General features: G+C 38.8%; 1 protein-coding gene across 1 annotated transcript in view; it reads right to left on the bottom strand.

Annotated features, from left to right (window-relative positions):
• Nucleotides 1-1,084: 1,084 nt before the first annotated feature.
• The window catches only part of KAT6A (lysine acetyltransferase 6A), a 32,117-nt gene continuing 6,750 nt past the window's right edge, over nucleotides 1,085-26,451 (bottom strand). Inside the window, exons 2-16 of the mRNA XM_068174562.1 lie at nucleotides 21,651-21,759; nucleotides 20,960-21,075; nucleotides 20,626-20,707; nucleotides 19,727-19,862; nucleotides 17,612-17,925; nucleotides 16,314-16,432; nucleotides 14,664-14,779; nucleotides 13,704-13,845; nucleotides 13,098-13,259; nucleotides 12,093-12,186; nucleotides 10,598-10,829; nucleotides 9,288-9,498; nucleotides 7,934-8,626; nucleotides 6,923-7,241; nucleotides 1,085-3,728 (exon numbers count right to left, since the gene is read on the bottom strand). Of these exons, the coding sequence (XP_068030663.1) occupies nucleotides 1,147-3,728; nucleotides 6,923-7,241; nucleotides 7,934-8,626; nucleotides 9,288-9,498; nucleotides 10,598-10,829; nucleotides 12,093-12,186; nucleotides 13,098-13,259; nucleotides 13,704-13,845; nucleotides 14,664-14,779; nucleotides 16,314-16,432; nucleotides 17,612-17,925; nucleotides 19,727-19,862; nucleotides 20,626-20,707; nucleotides 20,960-21,075; nucleotides 21,651-21,759 (5,427 nt within the window). The 3' untranslated portion in view covers nucleotides 1,085-1,146. The remainder of the gene's footprint in view (nucleotides 3,729-6,922; nucleotides 7,242-7,933; nucleotides 8,627-9,287; nucleotides 9,499-10,597; nucleotides 10,830-12,092; nucleotides 12,187-13,097; nucleotides 13,260-13,703; nucleotides 13,846-14,663; nucleotides 14,780-16,313; nucleotides 16,433-17,611; nucleotides 17,926-19,726; nucleotides 19,863-20,625; nucleotides 20,708-20,959; nucleotides 21,076-21,650; nucleotides 21,760-26,451) is intronic.

Genomic DNA, 26,451 nt, shown 5'->3' with positions numbered 1-26,451 from the left:
CCCCCAGAAAGCAGCACATTCAGCAACCTCCTACCCCAGACCAGGAACAGAAGAGTGACAAGGACACTACAGCATTCTCATCCCAGTCACCAAATGCACACTTTTTCTTCCAGCATTTCCCAAGCCAAGAGATTAACTGGAAACAGCTGCTTCTGAGATCAGTCTGACTCAAAAGGCTCAGAACCAAAACCCTCAGCATTTCCAAGTATGTACTAAAGCAGTCTGGGATCTCAGAGCTGTGTCTGACTCGCAGGTCACCAGAAGAGCCTGTAACCATTTTCTTGTCCTAACAGACCATTACCCACCCTGTCCTCTTCACGACTGCCGAAGGGATACAGAACAAGTTCTCTCTTGAGATGCTTCCAGCAGTTCAGTGACAGAACATGTGTGCAAGCATGCACATGTGTGCTCACGTGCATGTCTGGGTGGTGAATGGGATCATTTTAAAGTTACATTATATTTTCAGCATAAAACATACAATTTCAATTAAGTCATCTACAAAAACACCAATGTGAATGGTTTATTGTTTACACTTAACTCCAAATTTTACTGAGGGTGAGGGAGTCAAGGAAAATTAAAGCTTTTTCCTGACTTGCAGAAATAAAGTTTTCCTTTATCCTCTGTGTCCCCTTCCAAATCTCCCAATAAGTGCCTCCTGCTAGAAGTAGGAAATGTTAGGTGGGGTTTAGAGGGAAGGGTTGTTATTCTTTGAGATGTCAAACATTTTACATAGCTGCAGCACTAGAAACTGCATACAGAGGGGCACAGGGGAGGGAAAAGGACATATATTGAAAAAAAATTTAGGAAGATGATTTCACGTTACACATAGTCTGTCCACTTTGTCAGCAAAGTAAGGCTCTTTTTAAATTATGAGAAGATTTTGTGCATGTTTCCCCTCTAAAAAACATCCGTAAGTGATTTTAGCTGTAAAATGTTTGACGATTGTGAAGAAAAGAAAAACAAACAAACAAAAAAATCAAAAAAATAAAGACCAGGCTTCCTAAAAAATAAAATAAACCAAAGAAAATCCCTCTAAATCTACAGCAATATTTTAACTGGAAAAAGGTCCATTTTCTCTGGTTCGTCAGTATAAAAGGTTCCTTTATTTCTATTTATTTCAGTTTTTAGGATGCAAGTTGATCTTGCTCATCTTCTCATGTATGGTCCATTAAGAGACTGCTTGGGCACCCCAGCAGCATTCATGTAGCTGTGATGGGAGGGGCCAGTGTACATCATGTTTCCATGAGGATTTGGCTGCATAGGCTGCTGGGTATAGGCCTGGCTCCCCATCATTCCCATCTGCATCTGCATAGGATACTGTGCTGTCTGATTCATGTAGGCAGGATTACTATGGTAACTGCTGTTCATCATGGGCTGTGTCATTCTGTAGCTGTTCATGGCATTCAAGTTCATGTTCATGGAGTTCACGTTGTACGGGGTGGTTGGCATCAGGTTGACTCCCATGTTCATGCCCCGCTGCACAGCCAAGGTCCGAGGCCCAGCCTGCATGGCGACAGCGGGGGGGCTGCGGCCGTACAGCTGCTGCTGGTGTGCGCTTGCTGAGGGCAGGGGAGCTGATTTGGAGCGGATGGAAATGTGCCCCTTGACTGGCATCTGCCCCTGCAGCCTCTGGGTATGGGGAATACCAATATTGGTAGCAGACATATTACACTGGAGCAGAGGTGATGTGAGGTTCATGGTGGTGGATGCCAGGTTTGGTGGGGGTGTCATAGTGGCTTGTGCTTGTGGGGTGCCAGCCAGGGGGTGAGAAGGAGCCAGCTGAGCCAGCCCTGTGTTGGAAAGAGAAACGCTGGTTGCATAGGAAGTCACAGCAGGAGAATGGCTATAAGGCATGGCATGAGGGTCCATAATGGTGTTTGTCAGCTGCTGCAACTTGGCTAAACTGAATGTGGCTGATGGTTGTGAATAGCTCCCAGCACCAAAATCCCCTGGAATCCTCTCATAGATACTTATGTTACCAGTGCTGCCCGATTCAGGTATTTCCATGATCATAGGTGCTGGGGTGAAGCTGTTGTTCATGCTACACTGAGATAATGGAGGTTGCTGCTGGGGTGGAGGTGGGGGCTGTGGCTGCTGGGACTGAGGCTGCTGCTGTTGCGGCTGTGTTGTTGGTTGCTGGTTACTTGGGGGCCTTTCTACGACACAGCTCTGAGGTGACTTGATATTACAGTTTGCTGCAGGCTGGACACTGTTTTGCTGCATCATGCTGCAACTGCTGCCAATGTTTGCCATTTGCTGAGTGACAACACAACTGTTCTGAGTGAGGCTGCTAGAAGAAGACAGTCCTCCATATGAACAGCTGCTCTGGGAAGAGTTATTTCCACAAATGCTACCTCCCATAGTGGAGTCATAGCTGCTGGGGTTTTCGTAATTCTCTGTAGTGCTCTCAATGCTGCCAAGGTCACTGAAGCCACTATCCACGACCTGCTGAGAGTGGTCAGATACTGAAGGCACATCCATCATGGGGCTGGTCTCCATGTTCTGCATAGAGGGTGCGGACAGGGATCCTTGTTCAGGACTTATCTGTGTGTAACTGCTCTCCAGAGCAGGCACATTTGGGCTGCTGACAGAACGCACAGACTGGCTGGGGTGGGACTGAACAGAGGATATTGGACTGTTGTGTTCTGAGGCCTGGCAATCTTCAACCATTGATATCTGAGGATCCTCCTCAGTCTGGGTATAACTCTGCAAAGTCTGACAAGCTGCAAGAGTTTCTTCACAGTCCTGGTAAGCTACGTCATGCTCATTGCTTTCCTCCTGTGTCAAGGACTGGACTGCTTGAACGGTTTCAAGATCTAGTTCACTATGAGGAATCTCCTCCTCTTCCTTTAATTCAATTAACCTCTCTTTATTACTTTGCTCTTCTTCGTGATCATCTTCAGACCCAGGGACATGCTCTGAGCCCACTGATGTCTCATTGGAAGCCTGCTCTTCCTCAGAATCTGCCTCTGCTTCATCTTTTTCTTTTGCATCTTCTCTACTGCTTGGTATGCTTGTTTCTAAAAAACATTCTTGCACCTGAGGCTCCTCCTTCACCCCTTCTTTAACAGGCTGTTCCTCCAATTCTTTTTTCTTCAAAGACTCTGGATGACTATCATCTTCATCATCAGCATCATGATCTTCGTTTTGATTTGTCACTACTGCAACTTCCTCTTCTTCCTCATGGTCATGTTCAGGTTCATCTAATTCTTGCTGCTCTTCTTCTGATTGCCTCTGCTCTTCTAAAATCCGTGGCTTCTCCTCTACTTCCTCTTCTATCTCAGGTTCTTTTATTTCAGGCACTGGACTGCTATTGCTGTCCACAGGAGAAACTGCTCTTACTTCACTGCTGGCTATATCTTCCTCTTCTCCCTCTCCTACCTCTTCTGCTTCCATATTTACATCTTCCTCTTTCCTTTCCTCAGTGAGAGGCAGGTCCTTCTGCTCAACACCTTCTTCTTTACCTGAAATTTTGGCCTTACGCCCTGGTTTTGAATTAGCTATGACTTCATCAACTATTTCATCCTGAACTGATAGTGGCACCTCTTCCCGGTTCAGTTTAAAACCTGGTTTTCGACCAGGTCTTTTCTTCCAGTGGACTGGTTTTCGGCTTTTCCCTTTTGGCCATCCCTTCTTCTTTTTCATAGGTGTGGAAGTATCTGGCTCGAGTGAAGAATCTTTTGCTTCACTATTCCTCAGCATAGATAACGGCTTCAAGGGTGGGTTACCTGAAAATACAAATTGAAAGACACTGTTCAAACATTTTTGTTTGACCTAAGCATTCATGGAAGCCTTCCCAAGCATGCCCAACATGTTTAACAACTTCAGTATTAGCTCAGAAATTTATTAGAATTTATTTATTAGCTTAGAAATACTAGTTTAGAAGGATCAATGTCTGCTCATCAGCAGCATGTTGCACATTACATTTTCTAAGAACATCAATGTTTTAAAGATTTTCCATGTTCAAAACTCTGAGCTTTTAATACACAATTCAAATTAAGCTCTAAGCTATGTAATAAAGTCCTGAAAAGACGAATTTTATTTATAAAATATGTTCACAAATGAACGTGTTGCAGCGTACAGGAACATATGAAGTTGCAATAAAAGCATGTTTCCATTTAGATCTGTGCATCTGCTTAAGAAAGGAAGCATTTTCACATTTTTCATAGCCTTATGCTTTTTAACGCCAATAGAAATACACAGATGCCTGGATTTGGCTAGTAATTTTTTTAATTGAAGAAATCATTAACAGGAAGCTGAATTTCTCTTTCATCTTTTATTTGATGAAGCAAGATCTGCATTTCAGTGACTTTCCAAACACTCAAATAGGTTCAGAGCTTATATAGCCAGAAAGGAATGTGATCGCTTACTGAGAACTTACTGAATAGTATAAGGCATTCCCTGAATTAATTTTGGTTTGAACCTGTCACTTAGGACAGTCAGTGACATTTTATACAACTGTAAAAAGCTGAGTTACCCTTGCCCTTTGCTCAGACAGTCATTTCCTTTAAATACCTCCCTCCAATGAGAAGCATTCTGAAAAAATTCTGGTAATTAAAAAAATGAGTACTGAATTTAAAAATCAGTAATTCCTTAAGTCGTCCAAAAATAAGTATTTGGAATGTGCATAAAGAAAAGGTCTGCCACAGTCAGCCAGCCTATTGTTGTACAGGATCAAGGTCAAGCTATTTTCATAGTATTCATTAAAGCATTAACACTTCAACCCTTAGAAACAAAACCCACCTCTTAGAAAACCCATTACTATTTCTCTTCCCTGTCTTCCACATTTCATATCTACTACAGAGGATTAGATTTCCCATATTCACAGTAAAACTTACAAGTAGAACTAGGAAAAGCAAAATAATACAGCTCAGCCATTACCAAGCTTCATCCTCGCCTACACAACACTACACAAAGTGCACAGATTTGGTAGACTAAAGACAAACAAATCTTACTTTTGACACCACAGAACACCTCCTGTCTTCCAGAATGCCTAACCCTTACTAAAAACTGGCCTCAAATCACCACTTTATGCTATCCATTCTCACTGCTGTCCTGACAGAAATCAGAACCTACCCAAATTTTCATCAGACACCCATTTAAGAAACTGCAATGTTGCATTTCAGGGAAATCTTAAAACACTTTCTGTGCATTGCCTCAGCTAGACATGAAGTTCTCAGCAGAAAAATCTGGCCACTAGTCAGAAAGTTATAAAAAGAAAAGAAAAAAAATCACAAGCAGGTTTCTGTAGTGATGGGAAAACCTCCAAAAATTTTTCTAAGACTTATAAACATTTCTACCTCACAGTTATGATTAAAATAGTATAAATCTGAACCATTTGTTAATTGCTGCAACACTATATTTTTGAATTGCCATTAAGACAGCACTGTCCCTCTCACCCAGCCCAATTTTTTATTAAAATAAAAAGCCAGCTGTTTATGATGAAGATATTTAGGTAACTGACAGCACACTGTATTTTCTCTAAAAGCCAGTTTTAATAGCTATATGCAGAGGTGGCTGCACGGAAGGCAAAAGCAGTCAACAGATACTGTGTGATGTCAGGAGCAGCAATACCCTAAAATAGTATGGCTACTACTTTATTACTTCAGGGGTTCTGACTAATTTGCAGAAGTTCAGGGGGAAAAAAAAGTGACAAAAATGAGACAAGGGAGCAGAAAGCACTAAATGACAACTATTTATAAAGTAGGTGAACCAGAAATTTATCACTGTAGTATAAAATGGGTGTGAGTTAAAACAGTGGCTTTCAAGTACCATTTTTGATCCCTGGGCACTTAAAGGACTATTTCTAATCTGAAAAAGATGGTTAAAAATCACTGATTTATTTTTTAAAAGAACATGTGTGAGTGGAATCTCTAAAGGGGGCTTCCACTGCATCTCCATCAGAAAACATTCAGAAGAGCACAAATTAAAAAGATGTAAAACAACAGATCTAATGGATCTGTCTCTGACTCCATAGTCTTATTAATGGTGATGCAGTACCACAAAATTTATTTAATGACTAATCTAATCACAACAGAATTTTAAAAAAACAATGGTTAAGATGACTGTGCATGTATTCCCACCAAACAAACCTATGCCGTCTGCACATGTTTGCACTAAATCTACAAAGTTATATGCTATAGTAAGGATTTAAGAGTTATTGATGCTAAATGGATAGTAAATCTGGCTATTATTATATTAATGTGTTTAGTATTAAAGTACTTTGAAAGAAAAATTCTTCTCCGGTAACCACAGTCTAACTGAAAGTCATCAATTAATGAGGCAACATTTTTTTCTTGTGGGATAATGGCACCATAATTGTTTTGTACACAGTTGTTCATTTTTATTTCACTGACTGCTTCGCACTGTATAGCCCATCAAAACAACAGGACATCTAATAAAGAAGATTGCTAATGGAGTAATGACAGACGTGTCTTCTAAATTGTCAGTGGACTCTAAACAAGCAGTCACACCCAAATTATTTTGTTTTATGAACTGAAGGTTCAGAGAACTTTAAGGAGATATGAGAAGCTGAGAGGGTGAACATGCAATGTGATGAAGAAGAGACAATTTAATATTTCCCTTTGTTATGGAAAACTGGGGGCTTGCCAGTTCATTTCCGTTTTATTTCTGTAAGTGACTCTGCAGCATAGGTTTTTCCACAATCACAGATACTAATTCCATTAGGAAAGCTGAATCAAAAGGATAGCCTGGGATCAGGTCATTGCCAATAAGAAAGTTAAATGTATGCACCATGTTTTCATAAAACTAGGCAATGTCTGAGGCTAGTTTGACTGGTAATTTATGCCTAACCTACATTTCAGCAGGAAGTTACAAGCCAAAGAAAGCAGCTGGTTTTGTCATGAGCTGTTATCATCCAACACAATCTATCAAACTTTCACTAGTGTACCACCATACATACCATTATTGTCATCAGACTCCTCTTCATCTCGGGACTTCCTCTTAGAAGAGGGTCTATGCCTGAGTGTGTCTGGTTGGGCTAAGTGCTGAAAGTATCCACTGGATGAAAGTTCACTCTCCTCCTCTTCATCCTCCTCCTCCTCCTCTTCCTCCTCCTCAATCTCAAATGTAGGCTCTAATTGAGGCATTGGTCGTTCAGAGTCTGAGTCCTCAAACGGTTCATCCAGCACTTCTGTGGTTTCTGAGATTGTTTCAGTGACAACACTGCTGTTGTGGTGCTTACGCTTGCGGACCCGTCTCTTCCGATGAAGAACTGGTTTCTGAATGTGGAAGGTGGGAAGAGAGAAGATATTTTATCATGTGCAGTAGAAATGAAACACTAGATAAATACAAGACATGAACAGCAGAGAGCTCCCTTCTAGAATCCAGAATTCACTAGAAATACTGTCTGGCACCTGCCACTAGCTAGAATTTAAACAGCTGAAGCTAACAGCCCATCCATAACAGCTGGAACTTTAAACATACTACAACACAGATGTGAATAGCTTAGAATAAAGTGCAAAAATTATACAGTAGAGAACTTTTTAGAAAAGAAAGCATTTGCTTAGACACACTGGTAGAATTCACATCTCCATGCTAAATAATTTCAAAGACTTTACACTCTGATTTCAGTTGTTTCGACAGCAGTTGTTTTTTGCAAGCTTCTTTCATGAGTAGGACTGTATCTGTTTCTATTTTGCATGACTGAGAAAAACTTGAATTAAGTTAGAAAAAAAATCAAAAGCACAAGATCTAGGCTAGACTCCACAAACCCTCACACTCCTACCTCTGATTCAACAAAAACCACAACTAGAAAAAGTCAGCAGGAAGTACCCTGCAGAGAGAGCTCTGGAACACTCCCAGAGTACACTTAATATAGCCCTCGTGAACTGCACCATCCTTCAGAAAGCCCTAACACACTGACAAAACTGACTGGATAACAGTCAAAAATAACAAGAAATAAGGCACACACCTTTCGTTTCAATGTTGGCTTGGTGAGAACAGGTGGAGAGCTTGATCGAGGACTCACAGGCTCATCATCTTCCTCTTCACTACTCTCACTAAAACACCTCAGCAGTGCCCTATCACTATCACTGTAGCGCCGGGGTAATCTGTCGCAGTCCTCTGGGAATCTACATTTCAGTGGCTCTGTGCTCTTTTTCAACTGCCCCCTCCACCTTTCCATAGCTTCACTGTGCTGCCGACGGGGAATTGCAGATTTTTCACCTTTGCCATACTGTCCCTGGGAAGCTGCAGATTTTTCGTCATCTTCAGCATACCGGCCTCTCAAGGCTGGAGATTTCTCCTCACATTCACCGCATCTTCCTTGCAAGGCCATTGACTTCTCCTCACAGTCACTGCACCGGCCTCGTGAGGCTGCTGACTTTTCCTCGCATTCACTGCATCGTCCACTGGGAACTGCTGTTTTTTCCTCGATGGGCAATGCTGGCTCCTTCTCACAAAAGGGCTCATGAAGTTTTTTGCTCTTGCGGTTCCATCGACCTCTTCGTGATGGCTGACTGTTTGCAGGAAGACTATCCAGGGAAAAAACGTGCTTGTTTGGTCGTGCAGAATTGGCTGGAGCAACAATGTCTGGCTTTTTTTCACTCTCTGTTGGTGAGTAAGGCTCTTGCTCTTTCTTCTCCCATGACACAGATTTTACCATCTGATTTAAATAAAAACAAATAGATTTCACACTTCTGATTTCAGCATAAATGTCTATCCTGAATTTGATTCCACAAAAGCGTTTGAGAAAAAAGTCAGAAAAGTTTAACAAAAGTGCCTTTTAAAAATTTGGGATTAAACAAAGATTTGACCTTTAAGAGACTTATGTAGTGCTACTTGCTACTCCTTTCCTCAGAGGTGATAATGTACCTCACTTAGCTTCCCAACAAGTCACTTCAGTCAACCATTCAGTGGTGTGCCAGAATGCTGACTTCACCTTGCAACATTCAAACCCAGTATTTGTGTAATTTTCAAGAAAAAACTGATAAAAACTTGAAGGTATTTTTCCAATAAGATGCACCATTAGTTTAATGTAAATACAGTAACAGCAGATAATTTGCCTCTTAGTATTCTACTCAGTGCTCACCACCTGGTGCAAGAGTGCAACCCCTTCAAGGATTGCTCTCTAGATTATGCCTTGATGTTTTCTTGAGTTTTATTTTCTAATCTGAAACCATAAAGATACATAAACTAACCATGATTGCATTGCTTTTTATGATTATGACAAATGCACAAGCTTCACATTTGAAATTTTGTTAGCACTGCCTCCAAAAGCATTAAGTATAAACTACATGCCACACAGAAATAAGATTCACTCTTACACTGGTCTCTGGATCCTTTTCTTTCTGCTTTTGTTGCTCTTCATTTTCCCCATCCTCTGTTTCCTCTTCTTCATCTTCAGAGACAACTGAGTTGGAAACTATAACAGGTGTCCAACGCAGACATTCTGCATCCACATCAATAGGTCGGACATTAGTTCTAAGCTTTGCCATGTGTTCCTGGATAAGCTTCTCACGACGAATGATCACAAATCTGAACAGCAATAATACTCTGATCAGTAACAGGTGACATACTGTCCATGTTGCCATGTGAAACAGATATATTACAGAAAATATATTACTCTCCATCACTGCTGCCACAAGTAACTTCAGAGTAAAGAGAAACTCATTAAAATAGCACAATTTGCAGTACCATCTAACTACCAGAGAAAGTCTCTCACAACTGTGGGAATGTTAAAATTCTTCCCACTTCTCGTTAATGGTGAAAGCATTATCATTCCATGGGTAACATTCAGCTGCAGAGTATAATTTTTATTATGGACAAGGGGTATACCCCTTGAGGAATGGGCAATATAAGGTGAAAGCTACTGAAGAGAAATAAAAGGACTGCTCAAGAAAAGCTGCAGTCCCACTACCACAGTGCATTTTGTTTAAGGACCTGAGAGAAATATCATGGGTTAAAGGTACACTGTGAGATGAGAACATAAAACTGTTCTCAGGTTTTCCAAATAAGTTTCAACTTTAACACAACCACAACAGAATATAACCCAACTCAACAAACTGCTGTGGTCTGAAACAAGACTAATTCTCAGTACTTCACCTGACTTGTCAGCTGAGCAAGCAGGCTACCTCTATTCTATACCAACACACTTCATCTCTCCCAGTGATCTGTCCCACTCTTCAAGCATTCTATGTCAATCCACACAGTTTATGGCATTTTTGAGACATAGGGAAAAGGAGGGAACCAACTGTCTGCTCATTGACTGAAAATAAGGAGCAGATCTGCCTCTAGAGAAGGGAAGCTGCTGTTCTTTGCTCTATTTGTGAGTGTATTAGATTGATTTGGCTGAGGGGACACCAAGAAAACATGACCAAGAAACCAATTTGCTCTCTCTCACAGCAGCAAATTACTCAAAATTCCACATCTGAAGTGCCACACAGCTGGACACCTGAACCAGCTTTGGCACTGAATGATTCTTGCATTGCACATGAGTACCATAGTCTCAGTATTTGGACACTGAAGTCTTTAGTAAAATCAAGTTTATTAGATGTGACTTGTCTTCAAACACCATTAAATTCCAATGAAATAGATCTGAAGGTATTTGGGATTACAATGGGACTCCTGTACTCACTGATCACTACGGAAGTCAAGCATTCGTAGGTGGTGCAGAGTGGAAGTGATATCTTGAGGGCAGATTCCAGTCAGCTTACTCAATTTCTTGATGCTTAATTGCTTGTCACGCTGATGATAAAGGCACTCCAATATTACACTTTTCCAATAAGCCATATATGACAGGCGCCCCAGGTCCGACAGGGGCTTCTCTGGTGATCCTGCTTGACCCTCACGCTTTGAAAGCAAATAGCCTAAAAGGGACACAAGAAAAAAGTTTCAAAATATCAGTTTCGGTTTCCACCCTAACTTCTACAAAGGCCTCATATAATAGCTTAGTGCTGCCTACAAGATGTAGATGACAACTCTGAAGGATACTTCGTTGTCGGGCCAATTTTTTATTTCTTGTTTAAACTCCTGTTATTCAGTGATTGAGCAAGATATTTTTAAACTCTGCTGCCATCAGACACTGACTATAGGTAAAGCCATGAGATGACAGCAGGTACCTACCTAGAAATTACAACAAGCCTGAAGCACAATTGCAACAGCAATTTTGAAAATGAGAGAGGAAAAACACACTCTTAAAACTAATATGACTAATAATTTTCTTGAAAATTATCTACTGTTAAACTTCAGGACCATACTGGAGAGCACCAAGCTCTATTTGCAGAGATTTCATTAATTTAAGACTGTGATACATTGCACAGGTTCAATAAAGGCTGAGAGGTTATATTCTACCCAGTGAGACAAAAGGAGATGGATGAAAGAAGATGACAAATGTGCCTTCTCACTGCTGTTCTACCATAACTTGCATTTGTTGATATCTCAAGTTACATCCTTGAGTTCTTTTGCTTCACCAGTATTTTCAGGAGAACAAAAACTTATCTACAAAAGACATTATTCTGATATAATTCTGCCAGTAGAGTTTTCCTCTGAACATTAACTCCAAAATTTGTATGTCCACAGGGAGGGCTGTATTAAATTGCCCTAGGCATAATAAACAGTGTATAGTTACTGGGGAAGTTTCCCACGACATTACAGAGATACACATACGAATCTCAGAATTACATGAGTATTCAGAGCTTAAGTATGTCTAGTTTTATTGATCTCAAAATTAAATTAAAATGTAAGACAGTTTTGCTTAAGACACTCATTTACCCAGTCAAACTGCTGAAGATTTCCACAGGCCATGCAGTCTTACAGCTGGCTTTCTGTATAAGGAACTACATGCACAACTACAAGCTTCTGCTATAAAAATCACTATGCTGCCACATGCCTTTAGCTTCTACCTTAAGCTGCTTACACGTAAAACACTGGAATTAAGGGGAAAATGATCAATTTGTCTTTAGAGCCGAAGTTCCAACAAAAAGAGTAAATGCTGAAGTTCAGATGATTTTGTGAGCTTTAGAAGCTTTTGTCCTGAGATGTGTTCTATTTTGAAAAATATCTGCTTCTACTGTTAAGTCCTTTAAAATATGAAAAGACAGACTGAAAAAAGTAAAGAAAAAGTTCCTTACTGAAGTCAATTAGGAACCTGCCATAGCCCTTACGCTGGTATTGTGGAAGAATCATTATACAGGAAACATTGTACTTCTGTTGGCAGTGTTTTTCCTGTTGGAAAAAAAAAGCATCATATTGAAAAAACAGATCAGTAAGAAATAGTGTAAGTTCCTCTGTAAGAATGCCTAAGTAGTTCTACACCAAAAAGTGAGATAGGAAGCCACAGTCAAAGTTTCTCAGGAACGATAAAGCCAAGGGAAGACTTTGAAGAGACAATATTAAAGCTCTACCATAATTTCAGATAAGAAAAGCAGAAAGAATGAAAACTTGACATGACCTTTTACTTAGATAGTATACAGTAAAGAATGTGGGCTGCAGAGAAGATAAATTCTAAGAATAAATCTGAAGGCAGCAAAGCTCATTGCAAAAGACTGCAATATTCCAGTGATTCTTTAAATGTTACAAGCATAACATACCAAAATCCAGTCTCATATCTGCTGTTCTGAATACTAAAGAAAAAGCTTCAAATAAAACTACTTAAAAATAATTGAAATAATTAAGGATAAAAACCTTAAGAAAAGTTCTATCTGAAATCTTGGCCCTGTTCCCTCAAAAAAAAAAAAAAAAGGCTTCAAATCATTGCAAAGTTGCCAAACTTGTTTGGAAAACAATGTATATACAGAACAAAAGGTGAGATAAACAGAATTACCAAGCAGTTCTTTCTCACAAACAGTAGTACCCAATCTCCACCAAGTGCAGGAAGTAATTTGAAAAGTTTTTTTTAACCACTAAGCTGCAGCACAAGTTCCTTAGCAAGTATACGCTATTCAATATTACAGGAAACTTGAGTTTACTAATTGGTGGTCTCCGAATGCAATATAAATACAACCTGGTTGCAACAGATGTCTATACTTGTATTACATAATTTATTATATAAAATGCAAGAGCCTAAATTACAACAGTTTAAAGAATCCAAAGCAACACTGCTCATCATACCAAACAATTCGTACCCAAATACTTACCTTGGAAAAGTAGCCAACAAGATGACAGCCCTTAACATCATTCTGTGTCAGCACATAGAAAAGAAATGGCTCCACATCATAATAGAGAGTCTTGTGATCCAAGAAGAGTTTAGCTAACAAGCACAAATTCTGGCAGTAGATAGTGCTGACATTGCCATCAACCTTAGAGACAAGAGGAAAAGTTCTGTCACTCCATTTACTGTTATGCAAGGACAGGCTTCACTTGAGTATCCCTGTACATTTGAAATATCTTAACATGAGAGAAGACTTCTCTGTCACAGGTAGCATCGCAAAGGACTTAAAACTTTCGCAGAACAGAGGCTGTGACCAAGTCACTGTTACACTCAATAGCTTAAGAGACAACTTTAAATTAATTTTTGTAAAATAAAAACCCCAAATTTTTACAAAGTGAGTCTTGTGTTTTACAGATGAATAATCTATACACAAGGTCAGTTCCTACTGGCTGCTTGCTTGTTGCTCTTCACTCCTGGAAACTCAGTGTTTCAAGAATGAAGCTGTTTAGGACTATGAAAAATTCATCACATGATTAGGTGTTGAAGACCCTTATTTATAGATAAGAGCTAGCAGCTTCATTTTCTAACTTACCTCAAAGACTGATATGTTATTTTTTCTGTAAATTTCATTGGCTGGAGGATGAAACCACCCACATTTTTTCATATGCTGTTGGAGAATAGTTCTGCTTTTCATGTATTTTAGACAGAATTCACAAAGGTACAACTTCGGCAGCCTGTAAGCAAAGATAAAGAAAGAACAGAGACTAAAGACAGAGACTTTTGTATAAACTTGCTCACTCCTGCCAACAGAGAGCTTGATGAAAACAAACCCAATATACACTCACCCCGTGTGTGTGCTAATGAGGGCAAAACCACACTACCACAGTTAAAGTCATGACACTTCTTCTATAACGAATGCATATTAAAAAAATGCCCTTAATGCCCTGCATAATTACATTTACATTATTAAGTTATGCTAGACGAAATATATTAAAATCCTAGGAATAAAACAGTAACCCCTCCCAGTTTTGCACTAATGATGCTAGGAGGGATGAAGTAAATAGTTCCTATTCCCTTCTCCTCATTGTCACAGACGACATCCCAGCTGTATGTTCATAGCCTTGAGTGATGGGTCACATCACCACCTACCCATTTGCTTTAAAACTGTTTTACATACTACACTGACATGAACAACTGGAATGCAAGTATCCCAAAATTCTTGTGATTTAACTCCATTTATATACTGTAGCTTCAGCAGGAATGTCTGTATAGCTAGAATAACTCCTCATGAAAGACCACATGTTCTTGTTAAATGGCAGAATAAAGTTTCACTTAATTTTCTTTCTCTAGCTATAGCCCTTAAAAGTCATTCCTCTTTCTGAATAAAGTTCAAAGAGATTGCAGTTTAGACAATTTGCAAAGCTCTTAAGCAAGAGAACAGCAAAGCAGAAAAGTATTTCAGACACCAAAATGTAGGGACCACCAGATTTCTATGCCTGCTGGAGTACAGCTTTCCCATAAACACTTAAAGAAGAACAAAGACGTGTCTTACCTTGAGTATTCCTGTGGATATGGGGAGGAGTACCAGGTCTGGATTTCGTATTTGCCAAATTCTATAACAGAAGGGCAGCGGACTTGTGGATCAGGAGGCCCAGTCACCCCTACTTTCTATGCAAGGGGGAAAAAACCCTTGTTTTGTTTTCATGAATTTCCAAGTGAAAGACTTTTAAGATTAAGTAAATTAAAACATTTTTATCTAGACAGTCCATCCTGCTTGAACTCACTGGTAATTAGGAAGATGCAGATGTTGCTCTCTGACACAAAAAACCAGTACCAGTCACACTTCAAGCAACCATGTGATTCACAAAAAGAATTAATAAACATTATCATACCATGTATCTCCACTACCATTCACAGTGTTGCATGTCATAGTTTTAAATACAAATTAGTAGAAAGCAAAGTTTAATACAATTTTTTGAGTCTTCTTGTAATTTTCTTACTTGTTATTTCAATAGTGAAGAACAGAAACATAAACTGCTCATGAGGTTAAAAACTAGAATATGAAAGTATTTGACATCACACATTAGTGTCTTCCCAGTTCTGAGACTAGATGGACTACTGTGGACTACTGTGAATGTAGCAGCTACCAAACCAACATTCAGGATGCGACAACCTGCTTATCATCACAAGTGTTGAAGAATTAAAGAAAATTCTCACATTTATTAGAAGAAAAAAATAGAAAATAGAGTATTTTAAACTACTTATTTACTTACAACCTTCATTCCCCGTCCCTCTGATAGTAACTGTATATTTTATAGCAACTAAAAATAAGGATACTAAATGCTCTTTCAAATAAAACAAATGCTTTTATCAACTCATGAAGATTTTATCTCAAAAGACTGTCACTCACAGAATGACAGAAATCCAAGTATTCCCACTAGCCTTGCATTATAATATGAACCGCCTGGACTGAAGTTACTAACAAACGAGAACACTTCATGCAGGAGGTCAGCAACTAATGTGAAGAGTACCAGTGAATTACCTATATGCAAATTTATGCTAGCAGAATGAGACAGCTATACCCAGGACAATGGGTTAGTATTTGAAAGGTAACATTCCAAATTAACATCTTGCTAAGCTTCCAAAGTGGGACTAGTATTGGCAAAAGTCACCTCAGGATCTAATCCTACATATCTGTATTTTGTGGAGCTCTAGATGAAAAGGAACAGCAATTTCTGTTGGTAAACATCTATCAGTGTGTACACAGACACAAACAGCAATGCTCTATCCTGTTCCATAAGGAGCTAAAGTATCTGGAAAAAGAATGCTTCAAGTACTCAGAGACGCTATGTGACCCATGCTGCTAGGTAACCATCCTATATTTTATTGTTTTTATAGTCCACATGTTTTACCAGCTATTTAACAGTTCTTGGAGGACTAAAGCCACAGCCCCCAAGGTTTTTTAGCCATCTTAACCTCTTACTCTCTTATGCTCACTTTTCTATTATCCTCCAGCTCTCTTGAGGTCAGTTCTCCATTACTCTCAAGCAGTAGAAATCAAGCACATTAGCTTCTGTGACTGACTCATCTGAAGTCTGTATTTCTTGCTGTTATTTTGTTGCTGGGGTGGTGGTTTTAGATTTGTTTAAATTTCTTTTACAGATTTGGTACTTACTGCCAGACACTAAAAATGTAACTTTACCTGCAGTGCTTGTTCCTGAATATCTCGAAACAACTCCATGTCTTTTTCATTTAAGACATCCTGGCTTCCAAAAAAACGCTCCTCAGTTTCTTGTTTTCCATCCCAGCCATCCTGATTGTCTGTAAATGAGAGATAAAATTGTCTTCCATACATTTACAAAAAAGGTAGTTGCTTTTAGTACAGTGACAAACAACATCTGGCTGTATTAATACACTGTGCCAGTTTTTTTTGATGGGATTTTCTATTCAGATTTGGGACCACAAAGGAAGAACAGGTTCTAGATTTGGGACCATGTAAGTAGTACTGTCCTACATTTAAGCAGGTCCAAATGTTGCCACCTAGATATTCACAGTACCATGAAGGCATAAATGGCTTACCACTAAGCCTGTTTTTCACAAACAACGATCACAACTATTTAAATGCTGTATGGGCAAAACCAAAAACAGGACACCTACATTCGTCACCTTATAAATAACCCTTCAACAAAAACAAACAAACAAGCCTAAACAAAAAACCCAACAAAACCCTCTAGACACTTCACCTCACTCCCAAAGCATTAAGTCACATTGCTGTTCTTCCAGCACCAGCCAGATTAATGCAGGTAACTATTCTAAAGCTGTAAACATAGTATTTTATTGCAGAATATTTCCCACTGCCTGCTTAGGAACAATTCAGGACCATCCAACAAAACTGTAAATATCTAAATACAGAAATTAAATAAAGGTCCAGGCATAGATAATATCTTAAGCTAGAAAAGCAAAAAAATCTAGGAAAGCAGAACTGCATTCCAAAGGGAAGGGATAGTTTTCAGCAAGAAGATGTCAAGCTGCACAAACAGGCTCCTCTGTGCTGAGAAAATTAAGGAACATTTGCATGCATCCATAGATTGGGAACTCCCAGGTCTGTTGGACTGGTTTTAGTTACCTATTTTCCATTTTATACTTCTACCTTGTTGCTCTTAGTTTTTATGAACCACTGCCTATGTTATTTCTTTCAAATGTGACATAATTTAGCCCATTTCCTAGGCCATCTGCAAATGCCTCCTTACCAATGCGCATTCTACCTCACTGGAAGCATTTGACCCCTCATAACACCTTGCCATCACATATGAAGAGGCTAAGGTCTCCAGGATTGCAGCTCGTATTCTACCTCAATGCACCAAAGATAAGTGCATTCCAGTGTTAACTTTCAGCTCAAAGTTTCCAGCCTCTAACAATTCCAGTCAGTTCAACATCCTAGCCTTTGAACATTTGCTTGGTATGCAGGATACTTACATTGGCAGGGTGAAAAATCTTTACCTGTGGGCCATTCTGAAGTGCTAGATTTCCTGGTACCCTTTTTCCTGATCCTATACTGCTGAGAATAGTCTACCACTTCTCCTCGAGCTTTTCGTCCATCAGGGGAGGGAGTGAAGAATTTAGTAAGGCCATCTATAAGCCCTTTGGTTTTCTTGTTAAACTTCAAGGTGTTGCTGCCATCTCTGCAGAAGTCCAAGACATCTGTCTGTTCCAGGTATCCTCCTTCTGATGATGCTGACTGGCTGGACAGAGCCATCTTACGCTTCCGACCCCGACCAGGACCAGTGCGAACTTTGCTGAAAGGACCTTTTGATCTAAAGGATGAGAAGGGGAAAGATATGGTCAAAAGATGTGGTAAGGTGGCCTACAATCTTCTCTAACCTATTTATCAATCACACAGAACGTGAGCTGAAGAATTTCATAATACAGGAGTCATCAAGAGTGTGTACCCTAGAGGAGCCAGGATTTAAACATCTCAGTAGAAGGTACTGTACTATTTTTCTCTACACTGAACACTATGTCAAACTAATTTGAGTATAAACAATAAATTTTCACCAAATTTAACACAACATTAGATTTTAAAATCAGTAACCAGAACAAATACATTGCATAGAAGTCTTCAATTTATGCAATCATTAAACATTTACACTTGTCATTTGCCATGGTTTTTGTACTGATAGGAAATTGTTGTAAAAATTCCATAGAAAGTTAATACACGAAGGATGCGCCTATTAGCTAAGAACCTATACCACTGATGGTCACCTTAGCTGAAAACAGCATTGCTCTCCAATCAGCTGCCATCTTTAAGACTGTAAACTTTAAAACTCTATTGAGATGGAAGTATTTAAAAGGTGAGTGGATGCGGCTTGGGGATATGGGTAGTGGTGAACACAGGGATGCTGGGTTAATTGTTGGACTCAATGATCTTAGAGGTCTTTTCCAACTTAATGATCCTATGATTCGATGAGATAACTGAATATTCAACACTTCTCAGAAGGAGTGTCCTAGACTGACTGACTATTTTTAGCTATAGTCTTTTCAGGCACAGAGGACAGAAAGCGGCAGCTTTTTCCCAAGAAGACAAACTACATATCTTTGCACAATTCTGATATATTTTGCATGTGAAATGATGGAACAAAGGCAAAAAAAATTGAGTCAATTATGAAATAACAGTTAAAAGAGACAAAACAGTAGAAGCAGATGGCTAGTTTTCCTTTTGCTCCTCTGAATTATATTGAGAGTTCTTCTATGCAAAGTTATTGTACTGACTGAAAAAAAAACCCCAAAACACGTTTAATAGAGACGCTCCCTCTATGCTTTTAGAAGCATTAAATTTTGTAAGGTTGTTTTCCAGAACATACTCTGGTGCTATTGGTTAGAATCAATTAGTGGTTCAACTGTTTTTTCTAGCTGATCTGATGTCCATAACAGATGTTCTTGTGACATGCTCATTCACTGCTTTGCACCCTGAAGAGTCCAGAGTGCTGCATCACAACCAGCACTGCACAGCAATCTTAATTCAAGGAAATTGCTTTGGCTGAACAGTTATCCAAAGAATTCTTGCCTACCCAAATCCAATTCCCTGACAACTAGCTAGTTGCCCTACAACAACCATGACAAGGCTGCAGGAACACAACCAGTCTCAGCACAACAGAGTTCTCCACAAATGCAGAAACACGTGGAATGGAAGCAGAAAGGGGCCAAATATTTTCAGGCAGCAGTGTCAGATTAAATATATGTCAAACAATCTCACATGCTTTATTGTGATTATTTAATTTCTTTAAACAACAGAAAGGATTCTTGGGAAATGCAAAGCAAGGCAACTATGCTACAAGAAGGAGCCATCCAGCAAAAGAGATTACATGAACAGCAAAATTTGTCTATGACTATAAGGAATAGTTCAAAAATAAATAGTAAATTACTACAAAGAGTAAAAAATCTTGGCCAAAAGAAACACTAAGGTTACTTCTAGTCTTTCACAGCCCTTTTCTGAAAATCTGTAACGAACAGCTCTTAATTGTAAAAGAAAACTTCTCACAAAGTAGACTAGAAACTTGAGAAATACCCCCTTGTCCTACAGAATTTCACATCTTACTCTTCCTCATAGAGACTTACGTCGTGTTTTGATTCTTTAACCTGTTTTTAGGACGTCCTATTGGGTTAGCATAGCGTCTTTTTATCTGTGCTGCCTTCTTCTGTAAAAGTTTTCTTCCTTTCTTCCGTGGTCGACATATTTGACATATCCACATACCTATAAGACACAAGTCCCCATCACCGAATGCAAAAGACATCTATATAGGATAAAAGGGAGAAATACAGTCCACACGCCTTCTGAGATTAAGGGTAGGAACAGTACCAAAGGCACTGATTATCACATATACGTGTAAGAATTATGCATATGCTTCAACAATCTATACTCAAGCCCTGTTAATATTCCCCAGCCCCCAAAGAGTTCCAAGCACAAAGGAAGTCTCCTTAATTGGCAGTACAACATCAGAAAACCATAATTTAATGGTTAATTATCCCATTATCTGCTTACAACTATACTTCTTCCAACTATCTTATATACGCAAGTTTTCTTCTAACTGCCAAGGAAGAATCTTCCATAGATAATCTGCTTTCTGATTGGAAAGAGAAGTTCATTTGTCCAGAATATTCTACTGCCCAAATGGATATCACTTCAAAAACATACGAGCCATCTCTTTCTTTTGTACAAGGCTATTCAAGCAAATGAAAGCTGATCATCTTAATCTGTAGGGATCACTTCTATTCCTTCAACCCTCAAGAATTTTTTTTCAAAACCTTTCACAGAGAGCAAGTTACAGGAAACAGGAGATAGTGAAAAAACCTGGATGTGAAGTTCTGACCCTTTGGTTTCTAATACCTGAAAGGTAATTCCATACAAAAATGAGCTAAATGTAACTAAAAGAGGACCAAATAAGTGGAAGCACTACCTGCCCACTGATCTCTTCCAACACCATCTTAAATTATCCTTTTCATCACAAAGTTCTCACCTTTTGGCATCCTGGTAAGAGGAGGATCACAGCATTCCATGTGAAAGCCACGGTCACAGGAGTCACAAAACAGCATGTTATCCTGTTAAAGACATAAACTCTTTTTATATGTGCATCAGCATCAAGCCCTCCATTAATCTGCCACCATTTCAAAAAACAGGCACATAGTTCTCAACTATGGACAATTCAAGGTATTTCACAGGTCTCAGAAAGAGTACCAGACTAAAATAAAAGCTGCAGATATTTGCCTCGAATATAATTTTATTTTGGAGTTTAACATAACAGCCACAAAACTGGCATCCACTTCATTCATTCTGTACTTCACTATACTTACAGCATTTTTTCCTTGATCTCTACAGGAACTGCATGTTTTGCATTCAATACACTGCCATCGCAAGGCTTTCACTCGAACTGTCAGCTCTGGAGAGAACTTCAAACAGGACGGATGACCTAGAGAAAAAAGAGAAAATGTTACTGGTAAAATAATTATATTTCTGTTCACGGCCATAGATAGCTCACGTAGAGACTACTTTATCAATTATGTAATCCCATGCAGAATTTTGGTTATCCAGATACTCCTATATTTAGGTGCTTCTATTCTTACTTATAACACAAACTAATGCCCTAGGTAGCAAATAGCAGGCCTACATACAAAAAGAACCCAAAGATAATTCTTCATAACTGAACTGAGAGACATGGTGAAACTGGTCTTCATTGCCACATTAAAAAAAAACAAAAAAACTTCCAGGAGCCAAATGAATTATTTGTGCTAGGTTAACTTAGCTGCCTCCCCTCTGGAAGCCTAAGATTCAGCTGAACTATAACTGTATTGTATGTCACAGAAGAATATTCCTCACATGTCTGTGTCAGCAGGAGTGACTACACTAGACTTCTCTGTCTTAAATGGCAAGATTCTTACTAGATGCATACTCCCTTCTCTTCACGGGGCAGCATCAGGTAGCCTACCAGCTTTACTGTCTCAAGGGAAGGGGATAAAACCAGCAGCCCTGTAAATGGTCACCTACCACTGTTGCCACAGTCAGCACAAGAGATGAGTTCTTCAGGTTTCTTCTCCCGATTTTGCTCTTTTGTACCAAGGCAGAAACTGCAAATTGGAATTGGTTCAGCAACCGGCTGTAAGGAAAACAGACAGTAAGAGCACTGGGTATCTCAAGGGAGCAAACGGTAATATACAAAATGACACAGACATTTATATATCACATAAACATGATGTAATACCCATCATGTCTCAAAGATTTTATCTGGTTCTCACATTCAGTACAGCACAAACTGAATTGAAGTTAGTACTCCAAAGTACAAAAACTGTGCAAATGTTAACACTGTCATGAAAAACTAAAATAAAATATTCCTGCAGAAAGTTATGTGAGCATGCTATATAGCAATCACATGCAGACAAAAAGGTGTACTCTCTCTGAAAAATTTATGGGGGGAGTTAGACATTGCGTAGGAAAGAAGATGTATTTAAGATGAGGCACAGCATTACCAAAGTAAGAAATAGAAATGAACTAGCCAACGATACATTTGGACTAGAATAAGCAGGACATTTTTAAATTTAAGAATTGACATTCTACAGCCTCACCAAAATGTAGCAAGTGCAATAATTGTTTTAAAGTGGTACTCAATCAAACAATACAAGAGTGAAAAGGATAGCCTAATTTAAGTGCTGGATATCATTATCTAGCAAATTCTTTCTAATCCAATTCTGCATTTAAATCCTGTGATTTATAGTTTCCAGAGCAAAAATGTACACAAAATTTAATTTAAAAATACAATACAAATATGCTAAAATCACATTTAAAACACTGGAGATGGGAATAATGTTAGATTACGGCAAGTTTTGAGAAACATTCTTTGCATAGCTATATCAAGATACAGTTAATGATTTCAAACATGCCTTTTCAAAATCTATTCTGCAGGTACATATGTGCATACTGTTAATTATGGCATGGAAGCATATGCCAGAAGAACTTCAAGCACCTTTACTCTGTGTAAGCCAAAGCCGTATCCAGAATAGTTTCATGCAGAAATAAGGTTTGTTTATACTACCGTAATACAGAAACTAAAAATTTGAAAGCTCTACTTTTCACTCAGTGTACAGACATAGCACAGACAGTACACTTCCCAGTCTGAGGTGTGGTCCTTAAAGCACCCACTAGAAGGAAACAATCTGAACACCTTATAAATTTGCTGTTTCAAAATTAAGCCACACAACAGGAATGAAAGCCTGATATTCTTCATTTAGAATACAAGTATTTATATTAGCCTTTGGGTAAATCCCAAATGATGCTGAAGTATAAACTAATATGAAATCACCTGCCTGTCAAACTACTTCAGTTTGGAATATGTTCACAGGATTCATTAATTGAAGGATTGCAGTTTTTGCTCCTTTTGAGAAAGAGAGAGAACAAGACAACTGTAGATAATTATGCCAAGCATACAAATCATTAATACCTAAATGGGAGGGGCAAGCTAGCATCTTCAGTGCCCACAGGCAGTATCTTTCCAGCCACAGTCACCACAGCAGCATTAGCTGAAATCAGCTATGCAGGGATTCCCCATCCTCTTTCAACAGACAGAGGGGATCTACTGTACACAAACTGTTCTCTTTCTGTTCATGACTGGACTCTAGGTGCCAGACAGCTAGCTGCTTCCAGTCAGTATCAGGTTTACTGGGGAGAAAAAACCTTGTGTATCAAGGGTCAATCAGTGCTTCAATTTCTTTGGAATCAAGATTTCAGGAATTACTTTTACCTTCTACCTTTTGAAAGGAAAGCTCTAACACTCATACAATTTTTCAGGGGAGAAATAAAATTATTTCACGTATCCTCTCCAGGAAGTGCATGAGCAATTTATTTCATCAAAGAGAATTTTATAGACAGTCAATAGCCTAAGATAGCAGTTCTTTTCTGTTTTAGCCAGTATTTGTGCATACTCTGTCCATCCCCACAGTTCTTCAAATTTGGATGCCCACACTTAACACTGTCTAGATTTGGAAGAACAAGATCAAAGACTGACCTTCACAGTTTCAATGTTTCCTGTATTTACCACCCTGGCAAGCTGCAAGCAAACACTTTACCACATTTTTAAAAAACCAAAACATCTACAGTTCGGGGGAAGGCTCTACTAGAATTCAGAATGTTTTAGAGTAATTAATTAAATTGGAACAATTTTGAACGTGGAGATCAGGCTACTCTTCCAAAGCTTCTGTGTTGAGACTGTTATGCTAAGTATGAAGAGATTTCTCTGCTGCTGTGTTTGTTCAGCAAAGAACATCCTGGCAAGTGAAAAATGCAAGCACACAATGAACGATTAGTGAAAACAAGACTGGAAGCAGGCAGCTCAGTTTCATACTGCAAATGTTTGGCAGACATTCAACTCCTTCTGCTGTTTTGCTTGCATGCACATCTATCTGTGTGATGTCACCAGATTCAGTGAGGGAGGGAGCCAGAACAAATTGGACTGACAGTGTCTTGCAGCCTGCCAGCCTCTCTACACATGTTGTTACTATACAAAGGGTTTCTAGAAACCAAATGTGCCTTAAAGATTCTCAGACTGTATGCTCTCCTAAAGGCGACTACGGAGAAGTGCTTCCGGAAAAAGCGTGTGTGTAGTAATTTTACAATCTCATTTTTGGCGAACCCATCTGCTTTGTAGTCTTCTTAATTTGGGAAAAGTGAGGTCAGGAAATGCCTCAAAACTCACAGTCAAGTCTGCAGCCGCAATGTCACAATGGTCACTTGCCAGTAATGTTAAAGCACTTTACTTTACAGAGGTTTTAATGCCATCTGAGGCTCACTAGATATCAGGACTATCTTTGTCCCATCATCTGGTAGTCATTGTGGTTGGAATTGAGTGGGTATAGAATTTAAATCAGCATAAAAGAAACACAAACACTCACAACCAACTTTTTTTTTGCTTTGCTCTTTAAGATCCCCTGAATGTGAGCCCCCTAGAAGCAATGGTAGATGGCTTCTGAGAATTCACACTAGATAATGCTTTTTTGTGTATGTTTTTAAGCAAGTGACAAATCATTACTCCTCACTTCAAATAGCCCATTCTGTTGCAAAGGTCTCCCTCAAAAGCTGTAGCTCCTGGCAAGAGCAGATGAACCAGAAAAGACAAGAGGGAAAGTACAACCTACACCACAGGGAAAAAAATTATTTAAAACATGAGGAAACATGTTTCAGTGAGCTCAGCATCACAAAGCCTGGATTCCATGCCTTTTGGATCAGTGGCTGGAGAGGAAAACTGCTTCAGTCCCATGCCTCAATAAAATCAGAATCAATGAATTTCATATTGTCAAAGTAAGTTACAAATCATGTAGGCTTTTTTGCTGTATATAGAGAAAACTGCAGAATTTAGGAAATACTATTAAGTAATATCAACATTTAGCAGCAATGGTTGGTTAACTAACCCTTCTTCTATAGAAGTTACCAAATCACAACTCTTAATGTTTCTCCAGACAGTATAGTGAAGGAAAAAAATAAAGCAACTGAGAGTACAAAAAGAAATCCCTAAAAATACTGTTTTTACTGAAGAAAACAATGCTAAATGTATTTTAACACACCCAAGAAAAGCTATTACCATAACACAAACAGGTAGTCTGTGTAAATGGCTATTGTCTCCAATTCACTTGTTAAATCTCACTTGAAAGGAAGAAGTGTATTTATATGGCAGAATGATGGCCTAAAACATGAGACTACATTAAAACAAATGTAAGGGAGAAAAGACAAAATAGCATACAGAAGAAAGGAACAAGCATGAAATACATACCTCTTCTTAAGAGAAACACATAGAGTCATTTAAATAGAAAAATTAAAGAACATTTAAAATAAGTGCTGCTGTTTGAGGGAGGACTAATACAACGGAGAGAAAATCTGAAATGCTGCTACAAGAGTAGAGTCAAGTGCAAAGGCCAATAGTTTGGACATTAGTGAGATATATACCGGCTGAATTTTCTGCAGTGATTATTGATATCTGGAAACCAATGCAAAAAAATAATATGAATAGAATCTGGGGCTGACAATCAAACGAAAGAAATTATCTTACTATCAGATATGCACATGGTAAAAACTTCACAGAATGTCAACTGGAAATGCTTAGACAGTAAATTGTTAAATAACCTTCCCAGAACTAACAAGTTCTCTAATCAGAGGATTAAAACTATTCAAGATTTGTTAGTCAAAATCACAAGCCAAGACTTCCTGACTGCAAACTCAGGGCAGTGAGGGAAGAGAGAGGCTCACATTTCCTTCTCTGCAGTATACAGAAACTCCCTTCACTTGACACTGATTCAGGAACTGTTCAAGTTACTGAAGTCTTCTTTACCCAAAGTTATATCCTCTGAACTCTCACCTACACTTTGTCCCACCTTCATAATTTTTAAGAAAATATAGGATGCTGTCTTGGGAGTGACAGATTATTATATTATTCTATTTTAGATCAAAAGATATTTCTAAGAAGTCATAGACTTCCACAGCTGCAAAAAAAAAAAAAACACACCACTCGAATCAAGAGTAAGCTGAAATCTTAATTCCGCTCACTGCATAAAACCTTGCATTTCACAATACTTAGATGGTCACAAAAAAATAAGGAACGTCAACACTGACTGATTTCTAGAAATAACAAGTTACTTTGGGGATGAGATTTTTCTTAAAACCTAAGTAAATGTCTGTGCCTAGAGGTAATTATTCTATCTTTAAATACTATACACAACTTTACTTCAAGATTAGCAGCATCCCTAAAAGAATGGAAAATACTTCCATTAGAAAATCAAAAATAGAATGCAGAGCCCCCCATAAACAT

This window comes from Anomalospiza imberbis, chromosome 28 (genome assembly GCF_031753505.1).
Source record: "Anomalospiza imberbis isolate Cuckoo-Finch-1a 21T00152 chromosome 28, ASM3175350v1, whole genome shotgun sequence".
Lineage (NCBI taxonomy): Eukaryota > Metazoa > Chordata > Aves > Passeriformes > Viduidae > Anomalospiza > Anomalospiza imberbis.
Note: the sequence above shows the minus strand (reverse complement) of the source record. Positions and strands in the feature narration are given on the sequence as shown.